We start from the raw sequence: 22,430 nt of genomic DNA, 5'->3' as shown, positions 1-22,430 counted from the left end.
CCTGTTATTCACTCCCCTTCTCAGCAAGCACTCACTCAGCAACCTCTGCGCCCTGCACGATAACACCTGAGGGAAAATAAAAGAAAAACTACTTACCAGTCACCAGCCAATCCCTTACCTGCAGGCTGTGGCGTCATGGTTCAACTTCTTTCTACTTCTACCTGACCTCGAGCCTTCCTCTTGATCTTTACAGCGGTTGTTTTTTTTGGTTAGAGGAGGGGGTAGGGAGGGAAACACTGAACAAGTGTTCGGGTTTAAGTGTCACTTGACAACAGCTCCTCCACAAACCACCTTCAAGTTAGGGTGACCACAACGGAGGTATGCAAATTTCCCTTGCAACAGCCAATCAGCAGCTCCGCTCTACTGCCCTCTGCTGGATTTGGCCACACACTAGCCCAGGGTGTCACAATATCACACCATCTAAGATCACATCAACAAAAAAAGAGGAAAGCTCTCCGTGCCTGGCAAAACGACATCACCAGCAAGACTAAGAGGAGAACTAATCAAACAACAACGGCAGAGATGCAAACAAGAACTAGGGAAATCAAGAAGCAATGGTGGACTGAGAAAGCCAAGAGCTACAACTCCTCACTGACAAGCATGACAGTTGGAGCTTCTTCAGTGCCAATATAAGGCAATATGTGGACCCAACTCCCTCGGCCTCAAAACGGTGCAGAGTAAGAATGAAACTCTTCTGGGAGACGCAGGAACCATCAGCCTTCGATGGAGAGAACACTACAAATAACTCTAAATCGGGATGTTCTCATGTATAATTTGTGTGCTTGGAAATCCCCCAACTCCCCAAAGATAATCTTGGACTCCCACCAAGTGTGGATGAAGTCGAAGCGGCTATCAAACATATGAAGAATGGAAACGCTGCAGGAGTGGATGGGATTCCAGGGAAGATTTTCTATCTTGGAGAAGAGATCACCCGTTGTCTCCATCAGCTGTTCCTGGGACAGAGAAGAAATCCTGCTGACTTCAGGGATGCCGTCATTTCTACTATCTTCAAAAAAGACGACAAAGCAGACTGTGGGAGCTACCAAGGAATCTCCCTACTCTCCATCGCCGGGAAGATCATCATCCGAATCCTCGCATGCCGCCTTCTCCCAATTTCTGAATAAATCCTGCTGGAAAGCCAGTGCAGATGGGAGGACATGCATACTAACATCGAAGTCCTTGAAGGGCCAGCACATGCTTAGGATGTCAGAGTCCCGACTGCCAAAGCAAATTTTCTTCGCCCACCTCAGGGAAGGCTTCTGAACAAGAGGAGGACAATGGGAGTGCTTCAAAGACAGCCCAAAGGCTTACTTTCAAGAAATGCAACATAGACATCAATGCCTGGGAGTCACTTGCTCAGAGACGACCGACTTGGAGGAAACGCCTCATTGAAGGGACATGATTCCTTGAGAACACCCATGGCAAGAGGAGATCCGGAAAAGGAGCCCGAGAAAGGAATATCAATGATCGAGTCGAAGGACCAATCCCACCTCCCAGAAACTCCTGCCATGTATGTGGCCGAAGATGCGACTCTAATGATCAGACACATCCACCACGTGAGGACCCACAGAACTTAATGACCAGTGACACGGAATTTCTTAGATGGACAATCATACACATTAGCGACTGATCGCCGGAGAAGAACATTGGGTCTTTGAACCAGTGTTTGCAATACAGCAGAGATTCAACACCGGCCTCTACTATACAAACAGCACGTGGCAGCACGGTAACATAGTGGTTAGCATGGTTGCTTCACAGCTCCAGAGTCCAGGTTCGATTCCTGGCTTGGGTCACTGTCTGTGCGGACTCTGCACATTCTCCTCGTGTCTGTGTGGCTTTCCTCCGGGTGTTCCGGTTTCCTCCCACAATCCAAAGATGTGCGGTTTAGGTGGAGTGGTTAAATTGCCCTTAGTGTCCAAAAAGGTTAAGTGGGGTTATGGGGATAGGGTGGGCTTGGGTAGGGTGCTCTTTCCAAGGGCCGGTGCAGACTCGATGGGCCGAATGCCCTCCTTCAGCACTGTAAATTCTATGAACTTCTATGAAAAACATAGCACACTTCAAAATGGAGTTAAATTATGACTCAAAAATATTTTAGAGGGAAACACTAAAACTGCGCCCTTTACTTCCAGTCATAGTCTCAGAAGTAAACTTTATAATAGCTGTTCATAACCATGAACAGTCCAGAGACAACCAGTCTAATTTTTATTTTTTTTAACCTTTTCATTTATTTTTTCCTTCAATCTGGCTCCAAACTAAGAATTCCCACCAACATTCATAAATGCAGAAAACGTGACTTTCTTGATGTACAAAAGGAGCTGAACTTGATCTTTGTCAGTTGCTAGTTTCTCCACCCTTTCACAAAAACAGACATTTTCTAAATGAGGTTTTCCACCTGATGCCCTGTTTGAGAAATGATGAAACTATTGCAAGTACAGCTGATATATTCAAGTAACAGCTAGGGACATGATCTTAAATCCAGAGGGACTATGTTGTTCACATGCAGTCCCTAAAAATGAAATTGAAAAGGATCTCTTCATAAACATTGTGATATAGCTTTCTTAGCAGCATTACAAGTCACAGTTCACAGTCTGCTAATTTACTAATGCAACAATGGAAATGTTTCCAATCCGATGTAGGTGTTAAAATCAAGACACAACTTCCCAAAGTTTAGCCCAATTTGCAAAACTGTTTCGCTACCAGTATCATCCGAGAGATAATTCAATTCCAGGAGCGTTCTGTCCAAAGGCAGGTCCTTGGTTCATTGTCTGCTCATGCTTAATCTTAAGGCTTCAAATTATGTGCCCAGCAATAGAAAAGTCTGAAACTATTTCTAACTTCCAATAACTGATGGAATCAATCATCAGCCTGAATTTAAATGGGAAAAATAACAACAGGTGTCAGAGGACAAATCCTACTCTTCTCCTCCAATTGTATTTAGCATGAACAACACTGCACAGCACAAAATGTATTTTAAAGTGTTTCTTTTTAGAAAACAACATTTATTGGTTAAGTCATATCTTATGTAACCTGTCTTTCATTCAAAGGTAGGGAAGCAGATTTAATACTGTGCAGAAAATAAAAACCCGCACAGCCTACAGATAAAAGGATTAATCACTGTACTCCAGGTGCCTACATGAGCACCCTATTGAGATTTAAGAAAAATATTTTTTAAATCTCAAAGTGCTTCAGGTAAGGATTCCATCTAGACCTCAGAAGATATGAAGCTGTCTGGATTTCCTTTCTAAAGGCTTGCACAATCAGTGGCCTTGCACATACCCCATAGTATACCACTGGAGAGAGTAACAGGTTAATGCCAATGAGAACATACTTAACCGGAGTACATAATGTAGTGGTTATGGTACTAAACTAGCAATCCTGAGATTGTGGCTTTCAATTGCACCAGAACAGCCTTTCGAATTGAATTTAAGATATTTGAAATCTGAAGCAGCAAATGAACAGAGTTCAACTTCAGTTAATTGCCAAATGCAAGAGCTCCAATTCTAAAATAGCTTTAAAATATTGATATAATTCACACAAGGCTTTGCATTACTTCACAGTCAATGATATATTTCTGAAAAGTAGTAGCTGTTTTTTTTTTTTTTAAATATTGGTCCATGATATGTGGGCATCACAGGCACTAATCAACCACCCCTGGAGAAGCTGGTGATGAGCTGCCTGCTTAACCTGCTGCAGTCCATGTGGTGTCGGTACACCCACAGTGCTGTTCAGGTGGGAGCTCCTGGATTTTGACCCAGGCGCAGTGAAGGAACGGTGGTAGATTTCCAGGTCAGGATTGGGGGGGCTGTCCTGGTCCTTGAAATGGTAGCGATCGCGGGTTTGGAAGGTGCTGTCTAAGGAGCCTTGGTAAATTTCTGCATCTTGTAGATGATACACACGGCTGCTGAGCGTCGCTGGTGGAGGATGTGAATGATTTAGAAGGGGTGGCAAGCACCTTAATAGTGTTGAGCATCTTCAGTGTTGCTGGAGCTGCACTCATTCAGGCAAGTGGAGAGTATTTCCCGTTGCCCCTGCTTGCTGCTGGTCGAATACCAGAAGTAGCAGGGTGGGACCCTTTAACTGGTCACCATCAGAACTGGTCTATCGGTGGGAAGGTCACTCTTGAGCCTTCCCATTCGGTCTTAATTCGGGGGGGGGGGGGGGGGGGGGGGGGGGGGAGAGATCCACAACCAGAATTACCACCTCATTATTTGCAGGGCACTCCCCCCAAACACCCAATCTGCACCTAGGGGTGAGTGGGGATATCCCATTCTGCCCCAGGTGTCGACACAAATATATTCTGCCCTGAAAAGCTATTCAAGCATGTGTGAGATGTGTAATCCCTTTCTGTATAAACTACCATGGATATGGGGGCATGGGCCAGTACATCTATGAAAAGGAAGACTTGCATGGAAAATTTCACTTTATGGCTTGTGATAGAGATAAGATTTGTGATAATGGGTTTTGCTGTGCAATGTATTTCACAGTGCAGTGAATAAAATGATTTCACAGCTTCAAGGCATTTAATATCCAAGCTTAATTTGGAGTTTTAACTTCTGATTTTACATTTGTCATTTGAGGGGATGAATAAGGGACCTTTCTAAAAAGCAATTTGACCATTGATGTTTAATTTGGTCTGGGAGAAGGAATAGAACACAGTCAGCAAAGTCTATGGACTTCCAACAATGTGTAGGTTCGGTGGCTTGACCATGATCAATGTATGGGATTACAGGGAGAGGGCGGGGAGTGGGCCGAGGTAGAGTGCTTTCTGTGGTTCAGTGCAGACTCAAGGGGCCTAACAGCCTCCTTCTGCACTGCAGGGATTCTATAGAATCTTACATCTGACTGGTGCCTTCTGGATGTCTGTGCGCATGTGTGGGGGTTCAGGAGTCAGGAGGTGATGTACCCGCCGCAGAATTTCTTGCCTCTGATCTGCTCTTGTAGCCATAGTATTTTTATGTCTTGTCCAGTTAGGTTTCTGGTCAATGGAAATTCCATGCAGGATTTTGATAGTGGGGGATTCAGTGATGGCAATGCCAAGGAGCAATGGTTAAATTCTCTTACATTGGAGATGATCATGGTCTGACATTGTGTCAGCCCAAGCCTGGAAGCTGTCCATCCCACTGCATTTGGACACGGACTGCTTCACTATCTGAGGAGTTGTGAATGGTGCTGATCATCATGCAATGCCCACTACTGACCTTATGATGGAAGAAAGGTGAAGATGAAGCAGCTGAAGATGGCTGGGCCTAAGACATAACCCTGAGGAACTTTAGCGGGGATGTCCTGCAACTGAGATGATTGACCTCCAAAAACTACACCCACCTTTCTTTGCACCAGGTATGACTCCAATCTAAAGAGGTTCACCAATGATTTGGATGAGAGTACCAAATGTAATATTTCCAATTTTGATGACGACACAAAACCTGGTGGTAATGTGGGTGGTGAGGAGGATTTTGAGAGACTTCAAGGTGATTTAGACAAGTTGACCGAGTGTACAAATATGTGGCAGATGCAGTATAACGTGGATAAATATGAAGTTATCTACTTAGGAAGGAAAAACAAAAGGGCAGAGTATGACTTAAATAGTGATTGGTTGGGAAATGTTGACATACAAAGGGACCTGTGTGACCTTGTACACCATTCATTGGAAGCAAGTATGTAAGTGCAGCAAGCAACTAAGGAAGTAAATGGCATGATGGCCTTCAAAAGAGTGGACTACAGGAGCACAATGTCTCACTGCAGCTGCACAGGGCCTTGTTGAGAACACACCTGAAGTATTGTATATAATTTTGGTCTCCTTACCCAAGAAAGGATACATTTGCCATGGAGGGAATGCAGCGAAGGTTCACCACACTAATCCTTGGAATGGCAGGATTGCCGTACGAGGAGATATTAGTTGGACTAGGCCTGTATTCACTGGAGTTTAAAAGAATGAGACGGATCTCATTCAAAGGTATAAAAATCTGACATGGCTGGACAGACTGGATGCAGGGATGATGTTTCCCCTTGCTGGGGTGTCCAGAACAAGGAGTCACAGTCTCAGGATACAGTGTGATGAAGGTAGGAATTTCAGATATATTGCATTGTAGGTATTACGTGCAGGAAGCATTAAAAGCCTGGGTTAGTGGGTTTGTGTGTGTCTGACTGCTGCAGTTTTTTTAAAAATGCTGGTCTGAAAGGCTTTGGGAGCCAGAGGTGCCGAGGCTAATGGAGTTTTGTTTGGATGAAGGGGGTTCCCTGTGGAGTTAATCAGATACATTGTGTTTCAGCTTGCTAAGTTGATGTAATTAATGGGATCAGCTACGTTACCAGGCATTTTGCAGAAAAGCAGTTTAGTGGAGTTATAGATTGGAATGTGAGCAGAAGTCAAGCATCTGCTCTCACTGCAGCTCAGTTAAAGATATGTCTGCAGACAGATTAGCAGTTTCTTTCCAAGCCGTTTAGAATAGTGGCTGGAAGGTGATCTGAAACAAAATTATCTACATCAAATTGCATCTTCAAATTACCTACACATGCTTTACATAGCTATAAAGCTTGTTCCCATCTTCTACCATATTAAGAATATTATTTTAGTATTTGAATCTCATTTCTCAATCTCTCCATGGATTCACTCCTCAACTATCTCTGTGACCTTCTCCAGTCCACAAACTTTCTGCCCTCCACCCAGAACACTAGTTATTTAATGTTAATCAGGAAAATTCAGACCATCTATTAATTTTTCTAACTGGACTTCCATTTCAAAGGTCTTTTTTTTTATATACAGGAGTCCAAGTAAATTATATCCATATTGCTACCCATGCTATATTATTTTAACTCAAAATTCTATTAAATTGGTCTGGCATAACTTGCCTTTTGTAATGCAATTACAAAATTAACTACAAATATATATATTAACTGAGCATTAATTTGGTCAATTAATACAAGTATAGCACCCCAAATAGTCTACCAGTTTATCCTTGATGAGCAATTGCAAATTTTCCAGGTGTAAGATACTCCCACATAAGTTTTAAAATAACAAGACATTTGCCCTTTACCGGAACCAAAGGACAAATAGAAAGTTGAATGACTGATGACGTCCAATTCTATCATACTGCATCATTTGGTCTGTCCTTCCTTTTCTTAGATCACCAGATGGGGGGTTTCTTCAGTTCTTTGCATGAAAGAAAGGTGGATGAGCTCAGGTTTAAGGAGCAAATTCCAAAGCTTAGGGTCTATACGCCTTAGACCATCTTTTTGATTATCCATCCCAATATCCCCAATCTGGCTCAATATCACATTTTGCCTGATTAAGCCCATTTAGAGTATCTTGGGACACTTCCTGTATAAAAGGAGATGAATAAATGCAACTTGTTGTTCATAACTGGATAAAGATATGTCCAGCACTGAAAGGATGGCAGATTGGAAGAAAACATAGCAAACAGCAGACCATATCAGAGAAATCAACCTTCCATTCGTGATTATGCATCAATGCTGACAGTAAATTATGCATCAATGCTGACATCCTTCACCCCACCACTCCAAAAAAGCATATTCGCAAGCATATTAAAATTACCTCTGCTCGTGCTGTTGCTGCGCCCAAGATCTCGAGTCCTGTCTCGACTACGACTGCGACTTCGACTTGCGCTCTTTGTTGGACTGTGGCTGTAACTTCTGCCCCTACGACGGTCATATCGCTCTCGATAAAGGTCTCTGGGATGAGGATATCTCTCAAAGTCCCTGCGTCGTCGTTCTTCACGTTTCTTATCATCGCGAGTTCTAATAAATTGAAAGAATAGATCATACTAGTACTTGCAATAAAATTATGGCCTTTCAGATTAAAATGTTTTTTGTTTTTTTTTAAATCCAATCACACTTCAGTTCAGTTGAAGTCAATGATACAGACAGAAATTAGATTCAGCTGAGAGATTGGGGAGGTCGGACCAAAAAGTAAAACCTTGGACCTAGGGTAGGTTGCTCTTTCCAAGAGCCGGTGCAGACTCGATGGGCCGAATGGCCTCCTTCTGCACTGTAAATTCTATGAAATTGCAGCAGAATCAATCTCTGGATTGTCATTTGAGCCACTTACAAATTAGCATAGGCATCAATAATATTTCGATGTTTAATAAGTGGCTGAAAGAGCAGTGTTGAAGGAAAGGAGTTCCCGTTTACGGATCACCGGTACCATACTGAGGAAAGAGCGAGCTGTTCCAACGGGATGGTCTTCACTTGAACTAAGCTGGGACCAGTACCTTAGTGAATCAAATCACAGTAAATAGAGCTTTAAAACGAATATGAAGGTGACAGTTTGATGAATCATGACACATTCAGGAAATCATTTTCTTTAAAACACAAGACAGGTTTTGTGGCTCGCTGACAAAATATTTCAACTGAACATTACAGGATGCATGAGCATTCAGAATATTACTTGGCAATATTACTCTTGAAATGTGCCAAGTGAAGAATTATTTTGAATGCAAAATCTCGCAATCAAAATTGCCTGTTTCCTCTGTAATTACAATCCACTAAGGAAAGCTATCAACGTGTGGAAACGGTGATGTTGCAATTTCATTTGTAGGGCATTAGGTTTTTTTTGGGGGGGGGGGGGGGGAAATAAAACAGGCATCCTTCCATTTTTCATTACAACAGAAATTTCATCTCCTTAATGTCTTAATCCATTTTATATTATAACATTACAAAAAAAAAACAGAAACTCTCCAAAACTAAAATGGTCTGATAATCATTACTTATTTATCATGCTGAATAAGTACATTGTAGAGCAATATATTAAAACTAACAAATATCCATAATTCATGAAAAACAAGGCAATAGAATTTGCAAGCAATACTTCTCTGCTGGGTATAGCTTGCAGTGCCCCATCACCTTATGAAAAGTAAGTCAAAAGGGGACACAGTCGTGAGTTTACTGCATTTGCAGAACAAAAATCAATACTATATTCTTGTGTATTTGTGCACTCCCTCTGTATCCGAAAATGAGAAAAGTACTTGACTGATGACGTGCGTCTGCGTGTTCTCCCTGTGTCTGCGTGGGTTTCCTCCGGGTGCTCCGGTTTCCTTCCTCAGTCCGAAAGTGGATTGGCCATGATAAGCTGACCCTTAGCGTCCAAAGCTGTGTAGGTTAGGTGGGATTACGAAGAAAGGGCAGGGGAGTGGGCCGAGATATGGTGCTCTTTCGGAGGCCAGTGCAGATTCGATGGGCCGAGTAGCCTCCTTCTGCACTGTACGGATTCTATTAGATTTAACCCAATTGTACCTGCGCTGAAAGCACACTTAATTCTGATATTTTCAGGTAATAATTTGGGTTGAAGCACATACCTTGGATCAATAGGTCCCAAAACAGGTTTAAAAGGACTATGACTTTTCTTTAATAAAGATTTTCTGCCATCTTGATCTTCATCATACAAGGGAACCTAAAATAACAATAAGCAGTAAAAAAAAATGTTTCTTGCAGTTAGCAGTTAAGAAAAATCTTTGTATCTAGTGCATATCCCATGCCAACTTACAGATAAAAGGTGAAAAAAATAAATGATTACATCTCAGCAGTTAACCCCTTAAGAGTACAACATCTCTCGTCATCGGCCTCTCAAGACAACTCACATTACAAACTAGTAGGAATGGCATCATGAAATCTGACCGACTATATAGACATTAGAATCTTCCTCAAAGTACATCATTAGGCAATCTGTTTCTAGAATTATTCTATTCCTTGGATATCCGCTGCAACGATCCCCACTGCTTTCACTTTATCATATCTCCCACCAAATTGACAGCATCATCAATGGAACATCAATAAGAAAGTCAGGAATAATGATACACGTATGAAAAAGGTTCTGTAGATTATTTGCCAAAGAACCGTTGTATATCCATTGGTAATGCGTACCATTAATGGAACACTATGCTCAACACAACTGCCTTGGCGCCCTGTCCTGGCAAACATCACTCCTCCACGTATCCACCGACTTGCAACAACCTACAAAATTAGAAAAAATTTGCAATGTTTCCGAACGTTATGTCATCTGGAAATTTTAAAATCATGCCCTGAACGTGACAGTCTGGATCATTAACATCCTGCCGATCTTCATGCTGATCTATTCAGCCCACCCAAGGTTCGACTCCCATCAAGGAAACCAAACTGGAAAAACCATCCCTCACAGGACTTCAACACAAATTCCACCTGGACAAATTAATGGGAATCTTTGAACATGACAAACAAGTACCTAGTCCACCTTTTACAGATTAAAGACCAGCTACAGCCCCTATTTGGCCAACCTCCACAGATGGGGCATAGGCACCAGCCCCCTACGTGCCTGTGGGAGAGAGCAAACTGTGCACCCCATCATAGAAGAATGTCCAATCCGAACACTCATCAGAGGTCTATCCGCACTCAAACACAGCAGAGCCGGAAGAAACTACTTGGCTTGGAGACTTTGCATTCACTAAATAAATAAACATCCATTGGTGTAACACATTCATGCACACACATCATTTATGCAACTTCATGTGCACTTTTCCTCAAATTGTATAATCTGATATTGGCAACAAATGGCAACCACAAGATTAAAGCTAATCAAATGCATTTTTGGCACACCAGAAAACCTCCCAAAATTTCAAACTACGAGATACAACAGGAAGCGACAACTGCATTGTAGAACAAAATCTTTCCCAAAGAAGCAAAACACTGAATGCTGAAATTCGAAAATAAGAGAAAAAAGTTGTGTAAATATTCAAATGAGGCAGCATTTATGGAAAAAGAGTTAATGGACTCCCAATGGCCAGCAGCTCTTTCTAAGTGGGATTCCGAACATCAGGGCCCTAAATCTTGGGGAAGACCCAACTTTATTGCCAGAGATGCAGTTGCATTTGGTCAGGCCTCCCCCATGGAAGTGCAGCAGGGTTCTCACTGGTTTCTCCAACTAATATTCCTTCACCAATCGTCACCCACATTAAATTTCAGTCCAACATTTCAGGTCTGTGTCCTTTCACCAGAACAGAGCTGGAACATTAACTGTTTCTCTCTCCACCAATACTGGCAGACCTACTGACTCTTCTCCAAAGTAGTCTTAATATCAATTCTGATCAGAATAAATTTCTATGCCATCTCTCTCCTAAACCCAGATTTTGTGTTTGTAAGAAAGCGTTTTCCTACTCCTATCTTTAACTCCAATCATCCAACAACACATCACTTCAGCTGTACCTTCGTCACCCCCTCATTCATTCAGTCCCAAGGTTCAAGTCTTTGACTGAATTATGCAGGTCTGGGATCAATTATGAACAGTTAGATTCATTTGTGAGAGAATTTTTTACTGAAAGTAAACAGACTGTATGTCCTTTTTTTTTTCTTACTATTTAATTAGTTCCTATCCATTGTAAAGGCAATTTCCTACGTTTTAAAAAACTGTTCAAGATGCAAGCAACTTTGGAAAGGTAGTACCAAGTTGCACATTAGTTTTAACCCTGAGAGAAATAAGTATTGTGAAAGTGACAAGTAGGTCAGACTAGGGAAGTACTGCACATTTCTCTCCTAATCGAGATTAATGAAGCAGAAGGCAACCCACAAGTTACCAGATTTATCAAATTCACGGAATCTTTAGTGCAGGAGGCCATTCAGCCCACTGAATCCGCACTTGCTCTCTGAAAGAGCTAATCCCACTCCCCTGCTTGTCCCCATAATCTTACATATCTCTCTCTTTTCAGATAGAAATTCAATTCCCATTCGAATACCTCAACCAAACTTGACTCCACCACCCTCTCAGGAACTTTATTCCAGATTTCAATTACCCTCTGGGTGAAAACAATTTTCCTCACATCATTTTTACTCCTTTTCCCAATTATTTTGAATTTGTGCCCTCTAAGTCTTGGTGCACTTGACTAGGGCCGTTTCTCACTAATTATCCTGTCAATAGCCCTCAGGATCTTGAATACCCCAATCAACTCTCCTCTCAGCCTGTTTTCTCCAAGGAAAACAATCCCAACTTCCCCTCATATACACCAAAGTCTCTCCATTCCTACACCTCCGTTTTTCCCTTCATTTGATACTGTCTTTCCATATTCTTCCTGCCAAAATGAATCACCTCACACTTCTCTGCATTGGACTTTAGAATCATAGAATTCCTACAGTGCAGAAAGAGGCCATTCGGCCCATCGAGTCTGTACCGACACTTCCAAAGACCACCCTACCTAGGCCCAATCCCCGCCCTGTAACCCCACACTGAGGGGCAATTTGTCATGGTCAATCCACCTAACTTGCACATCTTTACTGGAGACCTGTCTGGACAATCCACCAACAAGTCTACGTCCTTTTGAAGTTCAAAGCTACCTTCATCACAGTTGACAATGTTTCCGAACGTCATGTCATCTGGAGATTTTCAAATCATGCCCTGAACATGACAGTCTGGATCATTAACATACATGAAGAATTGCCAGGGTCCCAACACTGTCGCCTGGGAATTCCACTACAAACTATCCTCCAATCTGAAAAACAACTATTTATCACTGCTGTTTCCTGTCACTCAGCCAATTTTGTATGCAAATGCCCCCTTTCTCTTTTGTTCCATGAGATGTAATTTTGCTCACACGTCTGTTGTATGGCATTGTATCAGATGTCCATTTACACTACATCAACAGTGTTGCCCTCATCAACTTCTCTGTTACTTCCTCAAAAAACTCCAACACTATAGTTCAACATGGCTTTACCTCAATTAATCCATGCTGGCTTTCCTTAATTATCTGCACTGGTCTAAATGACCATTAATTTTGTCCTTATCTATAGTTTCTAGAAGTTTCCCCAACAATGAGGTCAAACGGACTGCACCCCTTTTTGAACAAGTGTGTAACATTCACAATTCTCCAATCCTGTGTCACCACTCCCATATCTGAGAAAGACTGAGAATCACTAATGCCTCTGCAAGATGCATCTCATCCAGTCCTCGTACACGGTCTATTTTAAGTAAAGATAGCTTTTCCAATACTTTCTCCTACTCAACTCCCAAATTCTTCCAGCGTACCAGTTACCTCCTCTCACCTCGACATAAGACCATAAGACATAGGAACAGAATTAGGCCACTCGGCCCATCAAGTCTGCTCCACCATTCAATCATGGCTGATATTTTTCTCATCCCCATTCTCCTGCCTTCTCCCCATAACCCCTGTTCCCCTTATTGATCAAAAACCTATCTATCTCTGTTTTAAAGACACTCCGTGATTTGGCCTCCACTGCCTTCTGCGGCAAAGAGTTCCACAGATTCACCACCCTATGTGACATGCGTCGCAGCTTCTTCCTTTGTCAAGACCTATTTAATCGCTCCACTATTTCTCCTGTCACCTCGTGCAAGTCCCCTTTTTTAAATCCGTAATCGGCCCTACTCTCTTTTACTAGCATTTTATTTTTAAATGTTTATAGAAAGCCTTGGGATTCCCTTTAATGATATCTGAATTTTTGATCTCCGAATTGCACGTTCAACACTATATTCACTAGCTTAGCCATGCTCTAATACAAAATTAACTCACAGAAGTAGACATATTGTTACTCACTTCTTTCTTGTCCTCTCTTTCTTGCCAAGTAGGTTGCATGTCCTGCTTTAATGTCTCCTGAACAAACTGTTCTGGTCGTGGCACGTAGTTCTTTGTGCTTAAAGCATCAAAAAGTTTGTCCACAAATCCAACAGTTTCTGTCAAAATAATTATAGACTAATGATGAGTTACGGTGCCAGAGTAAGTAACATGTTAAAAAAATGTTATTTCACAAAAATAACTTGCTTATAATTTAATTACGTAGAGTACCTCAAAAAGAAACATGTGCAATGCTCTCATATAGGACTTGGGTATTCATATGTACAAAGGCTCTGTTACAAATAACTACGAACCACAACTCTCAAAATACAGTCAAAGCTGTCTGTTACCTCCACTGTCTCAGAAGAAACTGAAGTATGGAGAGAGTAAATAAAGGAAAAGGACACTGCTATCCAATGCAAAAAGAAAACTTCCCAATATATAGTTTATCTTCTGAAGGTTACCATGAAAGGATTTAGTTATGGGGCGGGATTCTCCGGTGGCCGATGCCAAAATCGGGAAAGGCGATTGGGCAGAGAATAGGTTCCGAGTCTAAATCGGGCATGCGGCGATTTGACGCCAAATCGCAATTCTCCATCACCTCAACGGCAGAGTCAATGCGTTCTGGAATGAAAGTACAGAAAACAATGTTTGCATATCATTAGGGGGCCCGACCAGGTATTCTCTGGGGTCTCTGTGATTCTCCGCCTCCGATGGGCCGATGACACGGTTCGCTTGTGCTTTTATAAATCGTGAAACTGGACACTTCCGGTTGCGGCGATGACCAGCTAAGCTGCACGTTTCGGCGGCTCCAGCTTTGATGGACCTTCGGGCTCTTTTAAGAGCCCCAACGGGAAATTTTTTGCGACGAAAGCCGGTGTGGGGTGAAGCAACAGGGAGTCCCCCCCCAATGTGAAGAAAAAGATCGGCGGCTGCAGCCAGATCACGGAGGATCCTCGAGGGCAGCGGCAGAGGAAAGAAAGGAACAAGATGGCGTCGGAGGGAGCCCAGGCGACATGGGGACCGGACCAGGATGAATTTTTAAGACGGTGTGTGGAGCTGCTAAAAAAGGAGGTGCTGGCCCCGATGCTACAGGCAATCGAGGGGCTTAAAGAGACAAAAAAGGCCCAGGAGATAGAGCTCCGTGTGGTGGAGCAGAAGGTAACTGACAACGAGGACGAGATCCTGGGCCTAGCGGTCAAAATGCAGACGCACGAGGCGCTCCATAAGAAGTGCATCGAAAGAATTGAAGTCCTGGAAAATAGATCAAGGAGAAAGAACCTCCGGATCCTGGGTCTCCCCGAGGGTGTGGAAAGAGCAGACGGTGGGGCTTATGCGAGCACGATGCTACGTTCGCTAATGGGAGCTGAGGCCCCCACGGGCCCCTTGGAAGTGGAAGGGGCCCAACGGGTCCCTGCGAGGAGACCAAAGGCTGGAGAACCACCGAGGGCGATGGTCGTGCGATTTCACCGCTTCAATGACAGAGAGGTTGTTTTGAGATGGGCCAAGAAGGTACGAAGTAGCAGATGGGAGAATGCGGTGATACGAGTGTATCAGGACTGGAGTGCGGAGGTGGCGAGAAGGAGGGCGAGTTTCAATCAAGCCAAGGAGGTGCTGCATAAGAAGAAAGTAAAGTTCGGGACGTTGCAGCCGGCGCAATTATGGGTCACGCACCAGAATAGACATTACTACTTTGAAACGTCGGAAGAAGCATGGACTTTCATTCAAAAAGAGAAACTGGACCAGGACTGAGGGACTGATGTTGGAGGGGAAATGACAATGCTGATGTATAAGGGTGTAAATTGGGGAGGGGGGGGACACTGAGAAATGTGGGCGCCGGTGGGGGGGGGGGGGGGGGGGAGACCCAGGCGGGGGATGGGGAATGGGAACGGGGCTGTAGGGGGAGCTGCGCCATGGGGGGTGGGATGGTTCTAGAAAGCGCGAGGTTTCTTTTTCTTTTCCCGCGCCAGAGAGATGATGGCGGGAAGATTGGCACAAGGAGGAAGGGAGTTCCTCACACAGGGGGGGGTCAAGGAGAGAGCAGGAGAGGCCGGGGTCAGTTGAAGTCAGCTGACTTTCGGAAGTAATATGGGGGGAGTAACCATGCTAGATGGGGATCTAGTGGGGGGGGGGGGGGGGGTTGGACAACTGGGTTGCTGCTGCTGCGATCAAAAGGGAGCTGGTAAGAGAAAAGATGGTCGAGGTGGGAATGCACCGCCTGGGTGGGTGCGCGGGACCGGGACGTGGGACTGGCCCAGAGAGGGTGATGGCTAGTCGACAGGGGAGGGGGGCAGGCAGCCCCCCAGTCCGGTTGATCACGTGGAACGCGAAAGGCCTAAATGGGCCGATTAAGAGGGCCCGAGTGTTCGCGCACTTAAAAGGACTGAAGGCAGATGTGGCCATGCTTCAAGAGACGCATCGGAAGGTGGCGGACCAGGTTAGGTTAAGGAAAGGATGGGTGGGACAGGTGTTCCACTCAGGGCTGGACGCAAAGAATAGAGGGGTGGCCATATTGGTGGGGAAACGGGTGTCGTTCGAGGCTAGGAACATTGTAGCGGACAGCGGGGGCAGGTATGTGATGGTGAGTGGCAGACTGCTGGGAATGGAGGTTGTGCTGGTCAACATATATGCCCCGAACTGGGATGATGCGGGATTTATGAAGCGGATGCTGGGACATATCCCGGACCTGGAGGTAGGAAACCTGGTAATGGGGGGGGGGGGGAAGACTTCAACACCGTGCTAGACCCAGGGTTAGATAGATCTAGATCCAGGACCGGAAGAAGGGCGGCAGCGGCCAAGGTGCTTAGGGGGTTTATGGACCAAATGGAGGGAGTGGATCCGTGGAGATTTGCCAGGCCGCTGGCCAAAGAGTTCTCCTTTTTCTCCCATGTCCATAAGGTATACTCCCGGATAGATTTCTTCGTTCTGGGAAGGTCACTGATTTCGAGGGTGGAAGGAACGGAGTACTCGGCCATAGCTGTTTCAGACCATGCCCCACATTGGGTGGATCTGGAACTAGGAGAGGAGAGGGAACAGCGCCCACTCTGGCGACTGGATGTGGGATTATTGGCGGATGAGGGAGTCTGCGGAAGAGTGCGGGCATGTATCGAAAGGTACCTGGAGGCCAATGATGATGGGGAGGTCCGAATGGGGGTAGTATGGGAAGCGCTGAAGGCGGTGGTCAGGGGAGAGTTGATCTCCATCAGGGCTCACAAGGCGAAAACAGAGGCCAAAGAGAGGGAAAGATTACTGGGGGAGATCTTGAGTGTGGATAAAAGATATGCGGAGGCCCCGGACGAAGGACGATATAGGGAGAGGCGAAGACTCCAGACGGAGTTTGACCTGCTGACCACAGGGAAGGCAGAGGCACAGTGGAGGAAGGCACAGGGGATGAGATATGAATATGGGGAAAAGGCGAGTCGCCTGTTGACCCACCAGCTTCGTAAGAGGACAGCGGCGAGGGAAATAGGGGGAGTTAGGGATGAAACGGGAACCACGATGCGGAGAGCAGGGAAGGTAAATGAGGTGTTCAAGACCTTTTATGAGAGGTTATATAGGTCCCAACCCCCGGAGGGAAAAGAGGGGATACAGCAGTTTCTGGACCAACTAAGGTTCCCGAGGGTGGAGGAGCAGGAGGTGGCAGGCCTGGGGGCGCCAATTGGGGTGGACGAGATGACCAAAGGGCTGGGGAACATGCACGCAGGGAAGGCCCCGGGACCTGACAGGTTCCCGGTGCAATTTTACCGGAAATACGTGGACTTGTTGGCCCCGCTGCTGGTAAGAACCTTTAACGAGACCAGAGAAGGGGGGACTCTACCCCCGACAATGTCGGAGGCGACGATATCACTAACCCTGAAGCGAGATAAAGACCCGCTGCAATGCGGGTCTTATAGGCCTATCTCGCTTCTGAATGTGGACGCCAAGTTGCTGGCAAAAGTGCTGACAATGAGGATAGAGGATTGTGTCCCGGGGGTGGTGCACGAAGATCAGACAGGGTTCGTAAAGGGGAGACAATTGAATGTCAACGTGCGACGGCTATTGGGGGTGATAATGATGCCCCCATCAGAGGGGGAGGCAGAGATGGTGGTGGCGATGGATGCAGAGAAGGCATTTGATAGGGGAGAGTGGGAGTATCTATGGGAGGTACTGAGGAGGTACGGGTTCGGGAGGGGTTTGTCAGCTGGGTTAAACTCCTCTATGGGGCCCCAATGGCAAGTGTAGTCACAAATGGGCAAAGATCGGAGTATGTTCAACTACATAGGGGAACAAGACAGGGATGCCCGCTGTCCCCATTACTGTTCACGCTGGCAATTGAACCACTGGCCATAGCGCTGAAAGACTCAAGGAAATGGAGAGGGGTGGTTAGAAGGGGAGAGGAACACCGAGTGTCACTCTACGCAGATGACCTACTGCTGTATGTGGCGGATCCAGTGGGGGGGGGGGATGACAGAGGTTATGCAGATATTGAGGGAGTTTGGAGATTTCTTGGGATATAGGCTTAACATGGGAAAGAGTGAGCTTTTCGTGATACACCCTGGGACCAGAGTAGAGGGATAGATGGCCTGCCGCTAAGGAGAGTGGAAAGAAACTTCCGATACCTGGGGATTCAGATAGCCAGGAGCTGGGGAACCTTACACAGACTCAACCTGACTCGGCTGGTGGAGCAAATGGAAGAGGATTTCAAAAGGTGGGATATGCAGCCGCTGTCACTGGCGGGCAGAGTGCAGGCGATTAAGATGATGGTCCTCCCAAGGTTCCTATTTGTGTTTCAATGTCTCCCTATATTGATCACTAAGGCCTTTTTCAAGAAAATAGATAGGAGCATCATGAGCTTAGTGTGGGCAGGGAAGGCCCCGAGGGTAAGGAGGGGGTTCCTGCAACGTAGCAGGGACAGAGGGGGACTGGCGTTGCCGAATTTGTGCGACTATTACTGGGCCGCCAATGTGGCGATGATCCGTAAGTGGATGATAGAGGGAGAGGGGGCGGCGTTGAAAAGGCTGGAGATGGCGTCCTGTGAAGGAACGAGCTTAAAAGCGCTGGTGACGGCGCCACGACCGCTCTCCCGGAAAAGGTTCACCACAAACCCAGTGGTGGCGGCAACATTAAGTATCTGGGGGCAATGGAGGCGACAGAGGGGTGTGCTGGGAGCCTCGGTGTGGTCCCCGATCAGGAACAACCATAGGTTTGCCCCAGGGAGGTTGAACGGAGGGTTCCAGAGCTGGCACCGGGCAGGAATTAGGAGAGTGGGAGACTTATTTACAGATGGGACATTTGCGAGCTTGGGAGCGCTAGGGGAAAAGTATGAGCTGCCCCCAGGGAATATCTTTAGGTATATGCAGGTGAGAGCGTTCACGAGACAACAGGTGAGAGAATTTCCGCTGCTCCCGACACAGGGGATCCAGGATAGAGTGCTTTCGGGGGGGTGGGTCGGGGAGGGCAAAGTGTCCAAAATATACCAGGAGATGAGAGAAGAGGGGGAGGAGCTGGTAGAAGAGCTGAAAGGAAAATGGGAAGAAGAGCTCAGGGGGGAGATTGAGGAGGGTTTGTGGGCTGATGCCCTAAGTAGGGTAAATTCCTCTTCCTCGTGTGCCAGGCTTAGCCTGGTCCAATTTAAGGTGCTACATAGAGCACACATAACGGGAGCGAGGTTGAGCAGGTTCTTCGGAGTGGAGGACAAGTGCGGGAGGTGCGGGGGAAGCACGGCGAACCACACACATATGTTTTGGTCGTGTCCGGCACTGGAGGGGTATTGGAGGGGAGTGGCGGGGGTGATCTCGAAGGTGGTGAATGGTGAAGGTCCTGGTCAAGCCAAGCTGGGGGTTAGCTATATTTGGGGTAGCAGATGAGCCGGGAGTGCAGGAGGCGAAAGAGGCCGATATTGTGGCCTTTGCGTCCCTAGTAGCCCGGCGAAGGATTTTACTCATGTGGAAGGAAGCAAAACCCCCCGGCGTGGAGGCCTGGATAAACGACATTGCAGGGCTCATAAAACTGGAGCAGATGAAGTTTGCGCTGAGAGGATCGGCTCAGGGGTTATCCAGGCGGTGGCAACCGTTCCTCGACTATCTAGCGGAACGTTAGGGGGAAAATAGATAGCCAACAGCAGCAGCCCCGGGGGGGGGGGGGGGGGGGATTGTTTTTGTTCTAGAGGGGGTGAAGGGGCTGGCGGGGGGGGGGAGCACTATTTTGTGTTATGTTAGTTCACTATTTTATTTAAACCATGTTATCTTATCAGTTATCATGTTACCGTTTGAGTTGATTTGTAAGGGGGAAAAATGGTGTATGAAAACTTTAATAAAATATATATATATTTTTTTTTAAATCGTGAAACCGGCGCCACAGCTGCTGAGCGAGAGAGGGGGGTATGGAAAGTGTTCAACATCGCCATACTTTGCAAACAGTTGTGCCGCTGGCCAGGGGAGCTTCTGCCAGGGCCGGGGGGAGTAGCAAGGAGGTGGGTTGTGGGATGGACTGGCATGGAACACCATTGCTGCAGCAAAGAACCAGAGGAGAGATTAAAAGAATAATTTTAAACAAGTTAAGATCTAGAATGCATTGCCTTAAGGAGTGGTGAAAGCAGATTCAAAAGTAACTTTCTAATGGAATTTATATAGACATGCTTGAGAAAAATGTGCACGACTATCGGTGAACACCTACGAAACACAACTGACTGATAGTTATTTCAAAAATCCCACACAGGCAATGTATCACAAGTGGCTTCCTTCTGTGCTGCAAGATCCATAATTCTCAGTGTTCTTCAGGATGATTTGAACAGAGTTGTCATCTCCATTTTTATTGACAGCGATCCACACTCATGTTGTATGTCAGGATATTAAATTGCCAGCGAGCCTGACACACATACATTATTATTACAGCTGGAGTTGAAAAAGGACACATTATTATTACAGCTGGAATTGAAAAAGGACACAATGTCGAATATGCTATTTATGTAACCAGTGTAGGCCCGCTGGTTCCTCATTAGAAATTAGAGCTGTTGCACTGTAAAATAAATGCCAAACACAATTGTGTAGTAAATAATGAATCAAACTAACATGCATGATGAAGTAACACAAATCTAACTTTACAGAAAGAAAGCCTGCATTAGGCAATTACACCAGCCTGATGAGATTCCCCTTCTTCAGAGCACAAGGTATCATTGTTAAGAAAATACAAAGCATTTGCACCTCTCGATCTGAAAACAGGCGTTAATATCAAATAGTATTTTACCGTCTTCTTCCTGCCTAGGCTGAAAAGTTAAACCAAATTGCTGGATCGAGTGGAATATATTCAACTTAAACTGCTGTCTCACAGTGCCAGGGACCCGGGTTCAATTCCAACCTTGGGTGACTGTGTGTGGAGTTTGCACATTCTCCCCATATCTGTGTGGGTTTCCTCCCATTGTCCAAAGATGTGCAGGTTAGGTGGATTGGCAATGGTAAGTTGCCCCTTAATGTCCAACGGTTAAGGTGAGGTTATGGGTTTGTGGTGAACGGGGCTAGGAAGAGTGTTCTTTCAGAGGGACGGTGATGACGATGAGCTAAATGACCTTCTTTTGCACTGTAGGGATTATATGGTTCTATGATTAACACGGGTGTTTTCGTGGGACGTGACAACATTATCTTCTTTACTAAGCAGTATCTGAACACACACGACGATGCTTTTGTGAGGTAAGATTTATCTGACCTACATGTGACTCCAGACCCGCAGCAATGTGGCTGACTCATAACTGCCCCCCTCATGGGCAATAAATGCTGGCACAGCCTGCGACGCCCACGTCCCATGAACAAAAAAAAAAAATTACATTCAGGAGTTGAAGCCGAAGAAGTGCTCCTAATATTGGTACCCAAGAAAAGATTTAATTTATTCTTGGATTAATTTGGTTTGCACTGAGTGCTGAATTTGGTGCATTTGAGTGCGATAGTGAGAGTTTGGTGACCGAGGGAGTATAAGGCTTCATTTTTATCTAAAGTTTAGTCTTTCGTTTATTTAGTTAATTAACTTAAAAGTTGCTGTTTGGTTTAGAAGAAGGTGAATTTTCAATAAGCTTTAAACCGGCTTCTACTTGTAGGCACTTGCAGCTGGAGCTTGTTAATTAGTTAATTGGATTAGGCCAGGTTTTCAGAGGCTAGATTCACAGTATAAAAGTGATCCCCTACAGTGCAGACTTTGTTTGCACTGAGTGCTGAATTTGGTGCATTTGAGTGCGATAGTGAGAGTTTTGGTGACTGAGGGAGTGCTGAACTTGGTGCATTTGAGTGCGAGAGTGAGAGTTTGGCGACTCAGGGAGTGCTGAATTTGGTGCATTTGAGTGCTATAGTGAGAGTTTGGTGACTGAGGGAGTTAGGTGAGGAGGGAGTAAGGTGCTCCTTTCATTTTGTTTCCGACATTTCCGCGAAGAGTGCCAGGAGCTTACAGGAAGTGTAGCTGACTGGGAGCAGAGTCGGAGGGCGGATGTCCAGTTGGTACACAGGGCAGCTATATTCTGTAAGGTAAGAGGGGATGGAGGCTAGGCCAGTTGCGTGCTCCTCCTGTAGGATGTGGGTGGTGAGGGATACCACCGGTGTCCCCACTGACTATACCTGCGGGAAGTGCACCCAACTTCAGCTCCTCAAAGGCCGTGTTAGGGAACTGGAGCTGAAGCTGGATGAACTTCGGATCACCCGGGAGGCAGAGGGGGTGATTGAGAAGAGTTACAAGGAGGTAACCACATCCAAGGTACAGGACAAGAATAGCTGGGTTACAGTCAGGGGGAAAAAAACAAACAGGCAGAAAGTGCAGGGATCCCTCGTGGCCGTTCCCCTTCAAAACAAGTATACCGTTTTGGATGCTGTTGGGGGGGGGAATGACCTACCGGGGGAAGGTCCTAGCGGCCAGGTCTCTGGCACTGAG

The 22,430-nt window shown here is 45.6% G+C and overlaps 1 protein-coding gene across 4 annotated transcripts in view; it reads right to left on the bottom strand.

Annotated features, from left to right (window-relative positions):
• The window catches only part of rbm27 (RNA binding motif protein 27), a 185,401-nt gene that overhangs the window by 121,107 nt on the left and 41,864 nt on the right, over positions 1-22,430 (bottom strand). For 3 of the 4 annotated variants that reach the window (XM_072512629.1, XM_072512627.1, XM_072512628.1), the window contains exons 3-6: positions 13,527-13,663; positions 9,877-9,966; positions 9,312-9,406; positions 7,553-7,755 (exon numbers count right to left, since the gene is read on the bottom strand). In XM_072512629.1, coding sequence (XP_072368730.1) covers positions 7,553-7,755; positions 9,312-9,406; positions 9,877-9,966; positions 13,527-13,663 — 525 coding nt within the window. The remainder of the gene's footprint in view (positions 1-7,552; positions 7,756-9,311; positions 9,407-9,876; positions 9,967-13,526; positions 13,664-22,430) is intronic. The other variant, XM_072512630.1, reaches the window with a different exon arrangement.

This window comes from Scyliorhinus torazame, chromosome 7 (genome assembly GCF_047496885.1).
Source record: "Scyliorhinus torazame isolate Kashiwa2021f chromosome 7, sScyTor2.1, whole genome shotgun sequence".
In the NCBI taxonomy this organism is placed as follows: domain Eukaryota; kingdom Metazoa; phylum Chordata; class Chondrichthyes; order Carcharhiniformes; family Scyliorhinidae; genus Scyliorhinus; species Scyliorhinus torazame.
The sequence above is the reverse complement of the archived record's forward strand: the minus strand, read 5'-3'. Positions and strand labels throughout refer to the sequence as shown.